Genomic DNA, 13,541 nt, shown 5'->3' with positions numbered 1-13,541 from the left:
TATGCACGTGGTTGCTCAATGAAATGTCTCCAAATCTTATTAGTATGGCCAGCGATATAGTAGCTGCACTGTACCACTGGAAATTGACGAGTCTTGGGTTCTGTTCTTGACTCTGACTCCTTGTAAATAGGTCCCTTAGCCCTCATGTGCCTCACGTCTGTAAAATAGGTATAATGATACATACCACATTAGTCTCTTCCATGGCACTTCGCTTGACGGGCATGTGGCCTTTTAAATAGATATAGGCCAAGAAGGCAAGTTCTCCTCAGGCACATTTGAGGATTTGGTCCTCTGTTTCTTTGTTCCGTGTGTCATCTATATGACTCGTTTCCCATTCTGGTCTTAGCCATGTTGTACGTGCTCTGAGCACGGTTCATTTGGGAGCTTCTTGGGAGCAGAAGTTAAGAGAAAAGTGTAAAACGAAGAGGTTTAATGGCCGTGGCCCACCCTCGCTCCCTGTCCCTTCAGGTCAGGGTTGAAATGTTAGCAAATAACTTAGTAAATGTGCATCCAAGCACAGTGCTCTGCCCTCTAGATACAGATAGGGAGTTGGCTTCGGGTACTATCAGTCCTTCAGCCGTCAAGAACACTTAATTCGTTACCCAAAGGAAACTGCAGGGGAGTGAAGACTCTGGAGAGCCAAGAGCTGTCAGGGCTGAAAAGGAAATAAAAGCAACCACCATGTCCCTTCTGATGGGATTTTAAGTCAGTATGAGTTATTAATTGGCTAATAATCCTGAGCCAGCTGCAATACTAGCTGCAGGCTCCCAGTTCTGAAACCTGCATCTGCAGCGGTCAGGAATGTGACCTTTACCATCACTTCTGGCGACCGTCTCTTTCCCCAGCTCTTGCTGAGATGGGTTGTGATAAACGAGCAAAGCAGTGTAGGATGACTAGCCCTGGTGGAAGTGCCTCTCTGGGGTTATAGGGCATGCCTGCATTGCTGGTTCATTACCTGTGGCACCAATTCGCTGTGTGCACAAGGCATGGCCCAGGGCTATGCCTGGAGCAGATGTGGAAATGCTTGCCAGAGTGGGATACACTATAATTCTTCCAAGCCAGACTCATGCTTTTGAGTTTAATTAAATCCTCCTCCTCCTCCTCTCTGTATGCATCTGAAAGGCAGAAGGCCATTGGCTCAAGAGCATTGGAAACTCTGCCTTGTGGGTCACGCCAGGTTCCATGGAACTACACGGGTAGAAGGTAGTTCAGGGGATATGCAAGACTGTCTTGGCTCTAATTCAACCAGCCCAAGTATGATAGTTAGAAAAGAAATGGACGATAAGAGAAACAAACAGCTGCCTGCAGATGCTGTTGATGTGGCACTTCTTTCATTGCCAGACCCGTGACAGTAAATCCTCTCCTTCAGACAGACCAGGACATGGGAGGGGAGTGGGGGAGCCATTTTATACATGCCAACACAGGAAAATGTTGTGATGAACTGGCCAGGGGTGTTTGTGGGGGGTTGTGTGGGTCAGGGGGTGGTGAGAGAGAGTCTACTGCTCCCTACTGGGTGGAATTAGAACTGCTTGGTGGTGTGTCATAGGTACTATGTTGCTCTCCACTAGTGGCGATTCCCCTCTTGTCAGGAGTTAGTATTTTCGGAGCTGGAGAATGTGGGTTCTATCCCTGCTGTGTCTGTGGAGTTCTGTGTCCAAGCTACGCAGCATGGGTGACAACTGCTGAGCTCAAGAGTCCATGGGTTTGTGACAGATTTGTTACATTGTTGGCTTAAAGCTTTTCCAAAAACTGAGTGGAGTCCATTCTGTGGAAATACCAGTACTCGTGAACTGGGAGCACTGCAGAGCTGTAGCAGCTGCCTTGCCATTGAGAACATACACAGGGAAAACAGTGAAATGGTATTGACTCTGTAAACTTTTGCTGCCATCAGCGGTTTTGAGGCAAGAGGAGGACTTGGGTTCAGGGTAGGCGGATAAGGATGATGCGTGCCTGGATTTCCCACGGGAGCGGGGCTCTCCTATTCAGTTTTGTTACCTTCTCGCAGACACTGGAGGGGAAGGTGGGGGGGGGGTCTCACAATTTCAGGGTTGCCTGACGTTGCTTCAGGAGTGTTTGAGTTTGAAGCATGGTGTTAAAGGAATGATGCATAATTAGGAGCTGCTGTACCAACTTCTCTTTTTTGTTGTTATGAATAGAACCATCAGAGATGTCAAAGCTAATTAAGGAAACAACTAGACCCCATACAATAGCAAATCCAGGGGAGAATGGCGTGTTTCAGAAGACTTGTTCTTCTCCGGCACATTATAAATCCGCTCGGGGCGCTCCCCAGCTGTCGTGGGTATCATCAGTGTTAAGTTTTAGGAATGATCAGATTCTGCTAATTCAGGTTTTATCCTTTTTAAATACATAAAACTCTAGCGAGCCTGCAGAAATCAGTCCTCTGTTTTCTGTATAGAGATCAGTCATAGGTTAGCCGGCCCTTTAAAGGGGTGGGGCTCAACTGCACCTGGGTCACGCTTAGCCCACCTCCCCAGGTGAAGGGAATGAGTCATGTGGTGGGAATTAGAGACTCAGAACAAAACCTGTTGGGAGTGAGAGAGGGCAGCCTGAGTTCACTCAGAGAACATCTCAGGGGAGTAGGAGGCCTCTGTGAATAGAGACTCTGTTCTTAGCTCCCAGGCAGAGGGCCTGAAGAATGCAGCAGGCAGCTAAGAAGGCTGGAGTTCAGAGAGGAGGCCAGCTGGGAAGCAGGAAGGTGACAGCTCTCCAGACCCCACAGGGAGATGGCCAGGGAGAGTGACCCACAGGGTACAGGAAGCTGTTGGGTGAGAAGCTCTGATAAAAGATTGTTAGCCTGAAGGAAGATCTATTTTAAGGGGAAACTGAGGCAGGGCTTGATGCCAGATAATGTAAGTGCTTCTACAATCACTAACACCTTGAGTAAAGGTGTGATGCACAGGTATATTGGGAAGAGCATTATCTTTATTTCCTGGCCATAGTGACATGCCATAGGGGAGGGTTATGGAAGCTTGCTACCCTCTGTCATGTGATTGGGGGCTGCATTCACTGACTCTTGCTACAGGAGCTTTTGACCTCCTTGCCCCAGATAAAATTTGAGAGGTTATTGCAAACTGATGTGAAATTACCTCTTGAATGATGTATAGCACAATCGTCCACTATTGGGGGCCAGATCCTCAGCTACTGGAACGCAGCACAGCGCCACTGAAGTAAATGGAGATGCAAAAGCCTGACACCAGCTGAGGATCTGGCCCTTTGTTGTCTAGAAGGCGTCTGACTCTGATTTGCCACCTAAACCATAAGCACATTCCAGGCCAAAAACTACAATACAAGAACATCAAGGTAGCTAAGTGGAGCAATCAGTGGTCAGGAAATGACACTGCTAAGGTTGCAAGTGCCAGCTAGAGAAAGGCGCAGAAAAGTTTTGAAAGTTCTTTGCTAAGTCTTGACAGATTTCAACCACTCTATAAATTTGTCTAAACCCCCGCACATATTTGCAAAAAAAAATCTCACAATTTTTGAGTTAAAATTTCAATATTTTCCCACCGTCTCTAGTGTAACCTTAATTCTGCACTGATGTGTGTCACATTTTGATACAGTGCTTAATTATATGATCACACAGGGCTAAAATCTGATAGGTGCACTTAGTACCTTCTCAAATAAGTCTGATTGAAATCAGTGGCGCTGCTTGAGAAAATAATTAATGTGAGGAGGATGGTGCAAATATTCTCTCTCTCTATATATACATATATATATATGTTTGCCTCAAGATCACATGTTCTGATGTTGACAGGCTGCATTTGTTTACAAACAATGACCATTTCATTGATTGCAGCTCCATATTAGGTCATATAACATAATTGCTTCTGCACCGCCAGCACTGATCAGCATCTAACCAACTCTGGGAATATGTGAGCTCATAGGTGCTGGAACTAGGGGTGCTGGGGGTGCTGCCACATCCCCGCGGGCCGCACGCGGCCTGTCAGAGCAATCTGGTGGCAGGCCACCTGACAGTTTGTTTGCATTTGCACAGCCGCCCGCAGCTTCCAGGGCCGCGGTTCGCCTTTCCTGGCCAATGGGAACTGCGGGAAGCGGTGGACATCTTGGGCCCTTCCCTGTGTGAAGTGAAGGCTTTGATATAATTGATCAGAATGAAGGTCCATGCAGGTGGGTGCCCTGGCCTCCAGCGATAGCCAGCATATTCCTGTCTCAGAGGAAGGCAAGAAAACCCTAAGGCACATAACCAATTGTGAGTGCTTTGCATGCCAGAGGAAGGTCCTCTCTGACCTCTGTGATGATCAGCGCACACTCCAAAGGATGAGAGATTATCACTCTTTTCTCAGACCCTGAGAGAATGTCTACCTTGAAGCTGGCTGGTGTCATTTCCAGCTCAAGGAGATCGAACGAGTGTGCTAAAACCAGACGTGTAGCCATGGTGGTGCGAGCGCAGGCAGGGCTAGCCACCTGAGTACGTGCCTAGAGTCTTGATGGGTTCGTACTCGGGACATCTAGTTCCTCCCAACAGTTGTGCCATCGCTGTTACACTTCTATTTTTAATGGAGTAGCTCAGCTGGAGCTAGAGCGGGTGGGTCCCCTTAATCTGAGAACTATGCCTTCCAACTCCTGTGCAGACACACCCCAACATGGTTACTGCAGCTTGCTGGTATGTGGAGTCTTCATGTGTTCAATCTACTTGTTCTCCAAGGTGGCCTGTTATAATGGGGTGATAGCAGCTGCCTTGGCATTACCCGTCCTCTCCACATGGGGTCACAGCTTTTAATCTCACTGGTTGCCTTCTCTTTCCTTCTCTTCCCCAGGTCCGTAACAGGTTTGGATAAGGAGCCTGACCTTGTGCACATGGAAGCCCGGACAGCTGATGGACGTGAGTGCTTGAGCCCTCTGCTGATAATAAGTGTCATTATCAATTACATTACATGAATAACATAGGGGAAAATTCACCGGCATCATGCTGGTTGGCTTCTTTGCGTCTGCAGAGTGGCACAAAGCAGCTGGACTGTGTCGGTAAATCTGGCTCATAATGGATAACAACATGTTACAAATTGCTTATAATCCTACTTGCCTTTGAGAACTGGATCCCTATATAAATTCACAAAGGAACCTCTCTCCCTCTCCCTGTGCCCCCCCCCCCCAGTGGATCTTCCCTGTTTGTGCAGTACATGGTGGTGAGCACTTCCTTCCCAGACTCAGCAGGTGCAGTGCTGGCACTCTCACTTAAATAGGAAAACAATAATCACTTACCCCTGTCATTGAAATGCAGCCAGCTACTTCTGGAGTGGACTGGATTCATGAGTAATTAATTGTTAGCCAGATGGATAGGATGTTTTGCAAACAAGTAAGGTTCCATTTCTATAGCATTTTCTTTTCATAAGGATCTCCCAAATGCTTTACAAATCATGTACAGGAATCACAGCGCTGCAATGCAACTACCTCTGGGGTGGAGCTTGGCAGCTGCTTAACAGCTCAGTACAATGCTATGCAACAGTAGAATGCTGTCCCTTTGGCAGTGTGTGTGTGTATGTGGGATTAGAAATTCAGACTGTATAGGAAGGAGTGTACTACCCCCTTTTAGGGACAGCCAGGAGTTCACAAGCGAAACAGCTTAGGTGTAATCAAAGAGGCTCCATGTGGTGCCCTAGGGCTGGCGTATTTAAACTGGAGCAGAAAGCTGGACTGGGGACCAGACACTGTGTAGGCTGTAATGGACTATCCCAGGCTCCAGAGGCTAGCCTGACCATGCTTTGAGACTTTGTTTGTGGAGTTTAAGTCTGGGACCCCTGAATCAGAGTCCTGAGTGAGGGCTTCATGAACTCTTGTTATGTTGCTCTGTTCCCGACACTTTGCTAAAGGGGACAGACTTTTAGTTTGGTTTTGGCTTCCGCTGGTCCAGATACTTCTACAATCAACTTATTGACACCTCAACCAGGGAAATGAAGATGGACATACTAGCAGTGCCCCAGGCCACAAGGGGGCACTTGGGGACAGCACACACATTTTACAACAATTACCGCAGGGTGGTGGATGTGGAATTCAGCCCCCGAGGTCCACTCAGAGAGGGTTCCTCTGGAAGTGGTCGATTTGGGCAGATTTTTTTTGGGGGGGGGGGTGAGCAGGGGTTACATTTTGTTGGAAGCAGACCCTGTTGTGTTTGAATGTGCTACTCTATGGACCTCATGCTGTTTAAATCCACTGTGATTTCCTTAAAGCGCCACTTCTTCTGAGATCTTCTACTGGCGTCGCTCTGCCCTTCAGCAGGGAGATCAGTACCATCCCCTTCTGAATAAATCTCCAAGCAATAAAAGCTCCACATCAACAATACAGTAAAATGGGGCAGCAGGCTGGCAAAGCAGGGAGATTATCTCTTTTGTGCCTTGTCTATTGCACACACAGATAGAAGTGTGTGTGTTGGGTGGGAATCAAACTGCTGATGGAGTCTGGATTCAAACTCACTCTAAGCTTGGTCACCCAGCTATTTGGACACTGCGTGTTTGGGAGGTAGGTGTCCTCGTGTCTCTGTTGCATTGTGTTGTAGACTGCGCTCTTCCTCCAGGTCTTGCATGCTCGCTTTATTTGTAATGTAGCAATTCAGCATTTTGAGCTTGGCAGTCAATGGTCCTGAAGACTCTCCAGAGAGAGAAGCTTGAATAGCAGAGCCAGCAAAATGGGGCCGTGGCAAACAGCAGTCCCCAAGGACTGCAGTCGTTATCAGGAGATAATGGGTTATGATGGGCGTTCTTCTCGTGGGTCCCCATGGAGGATGATGCGTAAGACTATCCAGAGCCACTTTCTTCCCCAGCAGAGCCCATTACAAGGGCGGATGTATTGCTGTAAGTGCGATTTTTAATGTTGGCTTGTGTGTTTAATAACCATTGGCTTCCCAGCAACGGCACTCCAGCGAAACCATACAAATCCCCATCTAGACTACATGGCAGAGCCTCTGTTGGCGTGAGCTGGCTTAGCTTCACTTATCCTGGAATGGCTGGGTAAAATTCCCTGTCCAGCCAGATGCAGAAGGCAGGTTAGGTGATCCCAGTGTTCCTTTCTGTGAAGACGGTGGCGCTACACCGATTTGCACTAGAGCTATAATTGAGTGAATGAAAACAGAGTTGTGTCCTGTCCCAGCTACAGCCTGGTTAAATGTGTAATGTGGATGGGAGTGGTTCTAGGGACGTGGCTAAGATCTCCTGCATTCTACCCATGGAAATGAGGCACAGGACGTCTGCTGAGGATGGTGTTATGATGGAGATGAGAGATATAGGGTCTGTCTGTGTTTCTGACGCTGATCTGCTGTGTGACCTGGGTCAAGACATCTTCCTGCTCTTTCTCCTCCCGCCTTTTGTTTCTCTTGTCTATGTAAAGCAGGGGCGGGCAAACTTTTTGGCCTGAGGGTTGCATCGGGTTTCATAAATTGCATGAAGGGCCAGTTAGGGGAGGGGGTCATGGCCTGACCCCCACCTCCTGTCTGCCCCCACCCCCGGACTCCTGCCCCATCCAAGTTCCCCCTCCCCGTTTCCTGACAGCCCCTCTAGAACCCTGCCCCATCCACACACACCCGCTCCCTGTCCCCTGACTGCCCCCAGACCCCTGCCGCCCCAGCCAACCTCTCCTCTCATTCCTGACAGTCCCCCCAGAACCCCTGCCCCATCCAACCACCCCTTCTCCCTGTCCCCTGACCACCCCCGGAACCCCTGCCCCTGACTGCCTCCTGCTGCCCCATCCAACCCCCCTCCTTCCTAACTGCCCCCATTCAACCCCATTCCTCCCTCAACCACCATCCACACTCCCGCCCCCTGACCACCACCCCGAACTCCCTTTCCCTCTATCCAACCCCCCCCACTCCCTGCCCCCTTACTGCGCTGTCTGGGGCACCGGTGGTTGGCGGCACTACAGCCTTGCCCCCTAGCTGGAGCTGGGACACTCTGCCACCACTGTGCAGCACAGCGCACCAGGTCAGGCCAGGCTCTGCAGCTGCGCTGCCCCAGGAGCTCACAGCCCTGCCGCCAAGAGCATTGCACCAGCGGCACAGTGAGTGAGCTGAGGCTGCGGGGGAGCGGGGACATCTTGGGCCAGGAGCTCGAGGGCAAGGCAGGACAGTCCTGTGGGGTGAATGTGGCCCGCGGGCCATAGTTTGCCCACCCCTGATGTAAAGTGTCAGACTTGTGAGACAGGGATTGTCCAGTCTCTATAAATGTTCATGAGGTTCTGTGAATGATGGGCCTGGTTGACTCCAAGCCTTTCCACCTCTAGAGCACCGTGCAAGAACGCTTTCTCTGTGGAGGCCATTGTATAGCTTGTAGATGCAGAGTGGCTCAAGGATCCTCTTCTGAAAGACAAACCCGTAGGAGATGTTATGTGTATTACCATAGTACCCAGGCGTCCAAGTCCTGGATCGGGATCTCTTTGTGCCAGGTGCTGTACAAATACAGACTGAAAAGGCAGTCCCTCCCCCAAGAAACTTAAGCAGGGTGGGGGGATGAGTTTTGGTGAGATCTCCTTGCTGTGCTTCTGTGTAGAGCACCCCAGATCTGCTAGACAGACTCCTTGATGAAATCAGGGCCTGATGAAATTCATGCGAGGGTAAGTGTGGAACAAGCTGAAGCAATCTCAGAACCATTAGCAGTTATCTCTGAGAATCCATGGAGGACGGACAAGGTCGCAGAGAACTGGGGAAGGGCAAACATGGTACCTATCCTTAAAAATGGGGGAACAAAGAGGACCCAGGGAATTATAGACCAGCCCATCTAACTTTGTACCAGGAAAGATACGGGAACAAATTATTAAACAATCCATTTGGAAGCACCTCAAGGATAACAGGATTATAAATAAGAGCCAACATGGAATGGTCAAGAACAAATCATGCCAAAGCATCCTAATGTTCTTCTTGGCACGGCTACTGGTCTAGTGGATAGGGGGAAGAAGTGGACTTGATATATCTTGATTTTACTCAGGCTTTTAACGTAGTCCCACATGATGTTCTCATAAGGAAACTAGAAAAATGTGGTGTAGATGAAATTACTGTGAGGTGGGTGCAGACGTGGTTGAAAGACCCTGCTCAGAGAGTAGTTGTCAATGGTTTGCTGTTAAACTGGGAGGATGTATTTACTGGGATCCTGAAGGGGTCTGTCCTGGGTCCAGCGCTATTCGGTATTTTCATTCATGACTTGGTTAATGGAGAGGAGAGTAAGTGTATGGAATTTGCCAATTACATTAAATTGGGTGGGGTTTGTTAGCACTTTGGAGACAGGATTAGAATTCAGAGCGGCCTTGGCAAACCGGAGAATTGGTCATCAAGACTCAATTCAATAAAGACACGTGCAAAGTACTACACACAGGAAGGAAGAATCAAATGCACAGCTACAAAATGGGGAATAAGTGGCTGAATGGCAGCGCTGCTGAAAAGGATCGAGGGGTCACAGAATCATAGAATCTCAGGGTTGGAAGGGACCTCAGGAGGTCACCTAGTCCAACCCCCTGCTCAAAGCAGGACCAATCTCCAGCTAAATCATCCCAGCCAGGGCTTTGTCAAGCCTGACCTTAAAAACCACCAAGGAAGGAGATTCTACCACCTCCCTAGGTAACTCATTCCAGTGCTTCACCACCCTCCTAGTGAAAAAGTTTTTCCTAATATCCAACCTAAACCTCCCCCACTGCAACTTGAGACCATTACTCCTTGTTCTATCCGAGCTCCATCCTTTGGAACTCCGTTTCAGGTAGTTGAAAAGCAACAATATCATATACCCCCTCTTCCTCTCTTTCCTGCAGTTACTAAGTAATTCCGCAGTTCCCTCACCTCTCCTCAGTATAGTCACTGTGCTTCAAGGGTGCCCTCTAAATCATTCTTTGTTGCCCTCCACTGGACTGTATCCCAATTTCTCACCATCCTTCTTGTACCAAAACTGGACAAAGTACTCCAGATGAGGCCTCACCAATATTGAATAGAGGGGAATGATCACGTCCCTCGATCTGCTGGCAATGCTTCTACTTATACAGCCCAAAATGCCATTAGCCTTCTTGGCAACAAGGGCACACTGTTGACTCATATCCAGCTTCTCGTCCACTGTAACCCCTAGGTCCTTTTCTGGAGAACTGCTGCCTAGCCGCTTGGTCCCTAGTCTGTAGCAGTGCATGGGTGATCACAAACTGAATATGAGTCAACAATGTGATTGTGCTGGGATGTCCACTCCGCACAAGCCCTGACCGGGTAAATGTGGGCCAGAAGGTGCCAATTAACTTTATATGCGGCACCTGGAGGGAAGCCAGGGACTGGTAAATAGTAATGGCAGATGAAGCCCAGTTCGGGGAAGAATTGAGGTAAGAGAATAAGCCAGGAAGTGAGAGCAGGAAGAGGCTGCAGGGAGCAGGTCTGCAGTCAGTCCCTAGAGAAAAAGAACGTTGGTCGGGGGGCAAAGAGAAAAGCTTAGGGAAGAGTGGGCCCTGGGGTCCTACCCTGAGCTAGGGAGTCTTACAAGAGGCTGAGAGGGGTGAAGTAGCCACAGGGAGCAGAGGATGCTCCAGTGGTAAAACCTAGAAATAGGCAAGAAGATAGAGGAGTGTGGTAGGAAGGAGGTTAGGGAAACAGTAAGAGGGTCTCAGACTGAGCAGACCTAGGTTGCTAGCCATAGGGTTCCTGGGGTTGAACTGGAGTAGCTGGTGGGGCTGAGTTCCCTTAGCAGCCACTGGCAAGGTGGCACAGGACCTGGAGTTGGAACTGAAGATTTCCTGAGATTGCATACGGACAGCTTGTTCAGTGGGACTAAATGGTGGCCTGGTTGGTGGCCAAGTGGCTAGAAGAAAGACTATCACAGAGCAATCAATAGGCAGCAAGGGGCACCTGATGCCGCGAGAGCTACGGTTTCAGACCTACACACAAGGCAGGGCACTAGCAGGGAGTGAGAACCCTCTTACAATGATGCAGTGGCAAAACAGGCTAATATCACAATGGCAGGTCTGCTGCACCAGCCTTGAAGAGGATGTAGTATACTTCCCTCTGTGTCCAGCTAAGCCCTCTGTCCCCTAGGAAGAGCCATATCCAGGCCCCTCTCTTCCCTCAGGAAGTGCTCGGTCTCAGAGGGAGCAGGGACTCAGATCTCCACTGGGATGCTAGTTATCCCCGAATAGAGGCATAGAGAAAGAGAGGGTCCAGCTCCTGGTGCTGCTTTGCAGGATCTGGCCCATTATTCTGGCAATGGCCCTGCTGGGGAAATGTATTGTGGGTGCATTGCCTACATTCAAAAAAGCAGGGACCAATAGCGTAAGGGTTTCTAACCAGCTGCAGGAGTACAGTGGATGGTGGCACTTTATAGGCCGTACACAAACCATTCAGTGCTGCCCCGTGGGCTCCCCTTTCTGATGGGCTGGCTATGGACTGGTAATATCTTCTTTAGTGCAGGAAGTCTGCAGCCTTCCAGTAGGGGGCAGACAGTGACTGGCATGGGTTGGGGCCTAAGATAGATGCAGACGGTAAGGTGCTGATGGGGCTTTTCCAAAATGTGTCAGGACTGGAGATAAACTGAGTTCACAAAAGTCTCTGAACAGAGCCCTCAGGACATCTAACTAAAGCTACCGAGGGGAACTCTGGGGCCTTTTGAGAAGGACTCTGCTTTCTTTCTCACTTCCTATTCTCGCAAGGGCAAGACTTAAATCTTCTCTTCCCTTTTGGTTGACAGTGGAAGTCATTAGGAACCTTGATGTCAAGTATCTCTCATGACTGATGTTCACCTGCCATGTGGGTCTGACCTTTTCAGCTTTCTGTGTATTGACAGGTTCAATTGATCATCCCTCCCGTCAGAGGGGGACCCACCTACTGGAGAAAGATCTCCAATTTCTCTCTTCCTGTTTATTTCTCTTGCAAGCTTCTAAGCATCTTCTAGGCTATTAGCACAAGGAGCAGTGAGGCAGGACTTCTTTCCTAGCTCTGCCACTGGCTCAGGGGAAATCACTTCATTTCTGTCAAATGGGGTGAAAACATACTCACTTCCCAAGTGTGTTTTGAAGCCATGTTAATTAATGTCTGTAAAGTACTTTGAGAGCCTCCATTGTAAGATGCTACATATGATTAGCAGGCATTTACAAGGAGTCCTGCTATCCTGTACCCCCAAGGTGGATGGGTCCTCTGAAATCCTAAGTAGGGAAAGTTAGTAGGAGATTTTTTTCACAAGATAATGAAAATAGAAAATGCAAGGCTGTTGCAATCCCTCCAAGCCACTAGGTGTCCACGTTGCTTCACACACAAATGAACTGAGACAGTAGCACTGTGGTGCATTATAAAGTCCACCTACATTTCAAGACAGCCCAAATCCTTGATTGGCTCAGTCTTCCAATTGGGGCTGCATGAAACATTTTTCTGCAATGTTATTTGCAGCTGTAGTTCTTGTGTTCCATTTGTAATGGAATGTGTCCCCTAGAGCAATGACGTAACCAAACTGGACCCCACACAAGCACATCACAACTAATGATGGCTGAATCTTTAAAGGTTCTGTGATCTAGTTTGGGCACAAGCACCTGTATGTATATCCAAATATCTCCTAGCCTCTTGGCTTTGCAAAACTGGACTGGAAATCTCCTGAGATTTGTGTATTTCCTACCTCCAGCCTTTCTCAGGGCCTCAGCCTTTATCGGATTTGCAAGCTGTGTAATCAGTGGACTAGATCCTCAGTGAGTGTAAATCAGCATTTCTCTATTGAGAACAATGCTGATTTACCCTAGCTGATGATCTTGCCCTGTCGGTACCCGAGTGGGTGTTCATCCATCTGGCCAGACTGTATGGCCAACTCAGCATGAGCAGCAAGAGCACAGGACAAGAAAGGGTTTGGTGTCTCAGCTGTTCTTTCTGGCTCTTGTCGCAGCCCTCGAACAAGCCTGTTTATTAACCTAATTTAAAATGAATGGCTAGAGATAAGCCTCGATGCAGACCACAGCGGCAGAGACTAAGGGAATGTCTGCACTGCCGATATGAGGTCTAATTGCCTTCCTCCTGGCTTGCTCCCAGAAAACCCTCTCCTCAAGGCAAGCTTGGGAGGCTAAGAACCAGTTGCATGGACAGGCCTTCTAGAAACATGGAGTCAGTTTGGAGAGGTATTCTTTCAGACTAGAGATGGGACTTGCTGAACCCTCAAGCTGTTGGAAACCCTTTCACCCCCAGGTTTACGGTTTGACCTTCCACCAACCCTGTCCCACTCTCTTTACATTTCATGCGCTTTCTGATACAGAGGTGACCCCAGTCTGCAAATATCCCCAGAAATAGAGGGGTCAGTGAATCAGGCATGTGCCAGGCCCCAAACCCAGAGATCAGAGGGTCAAAACCATCCTCAGATAGCTCCAGACGCCTCCTTTTGCCCAACATCTTGGTGGTCCATGCTTTGCCCTGCTAGATGGGATACCCAGGTTGGAGTCCTGCTCCCGGACTCTTTGGAGGAGGTTAGCCTACACCATTATAATGGTCCCTTCTGGCCTTGGAGTTCTTGGATTCTGGACTTCCCCAAAGTCTGCACATGTTCATATCTGAGCTTTTGGTTCAGGTGTGTCTTTAATCTGATCTTTTGGCA

The 13,541-nt window shown here is 48.9% G+C and overlaps 1 protein-coding gene across 1 annotated transcript in view; it reads left to right on the top strand.

Moving 5' to 3' along the window:
- LOC116838098 (VPS10 domain-containing receptor SorCS3) overlaps positions 1-13,541 on the top strand; it is a 513,373-nt gene that overhangs the window by 376,110 nt on the left and 123,722 nt on the right. The window contains exon 6 of the mRNA XM_032803097.2: positions 4,797-4,861. Coding sequence (XP_032658988.1) covers positions 4,797-4,861 — 65 coding nt within the window. The remainder of the gene's footprint in view (positions 1-4,796; positions 4,862-13,541) is intronic.

Source organism: Chelonoidis abingdonii, chromosome 16 (genome assembly GCF_003597395.2).
Source record: "Chelonoidis abingdonii isolate Lonesome George chromosome 16, CheloAbing_2.0, whole genome shotgun sequence".
NCBI lineage: Eukaryota > Metazoa > Chordata > Testudines > Testudinidae > Chelonoidis > Chelonoidis abingdonii.
Note: the sequence above shows the minus strand (reverse complement) of the source record. Positions and strands in the feature narration are given on the sequence as shown.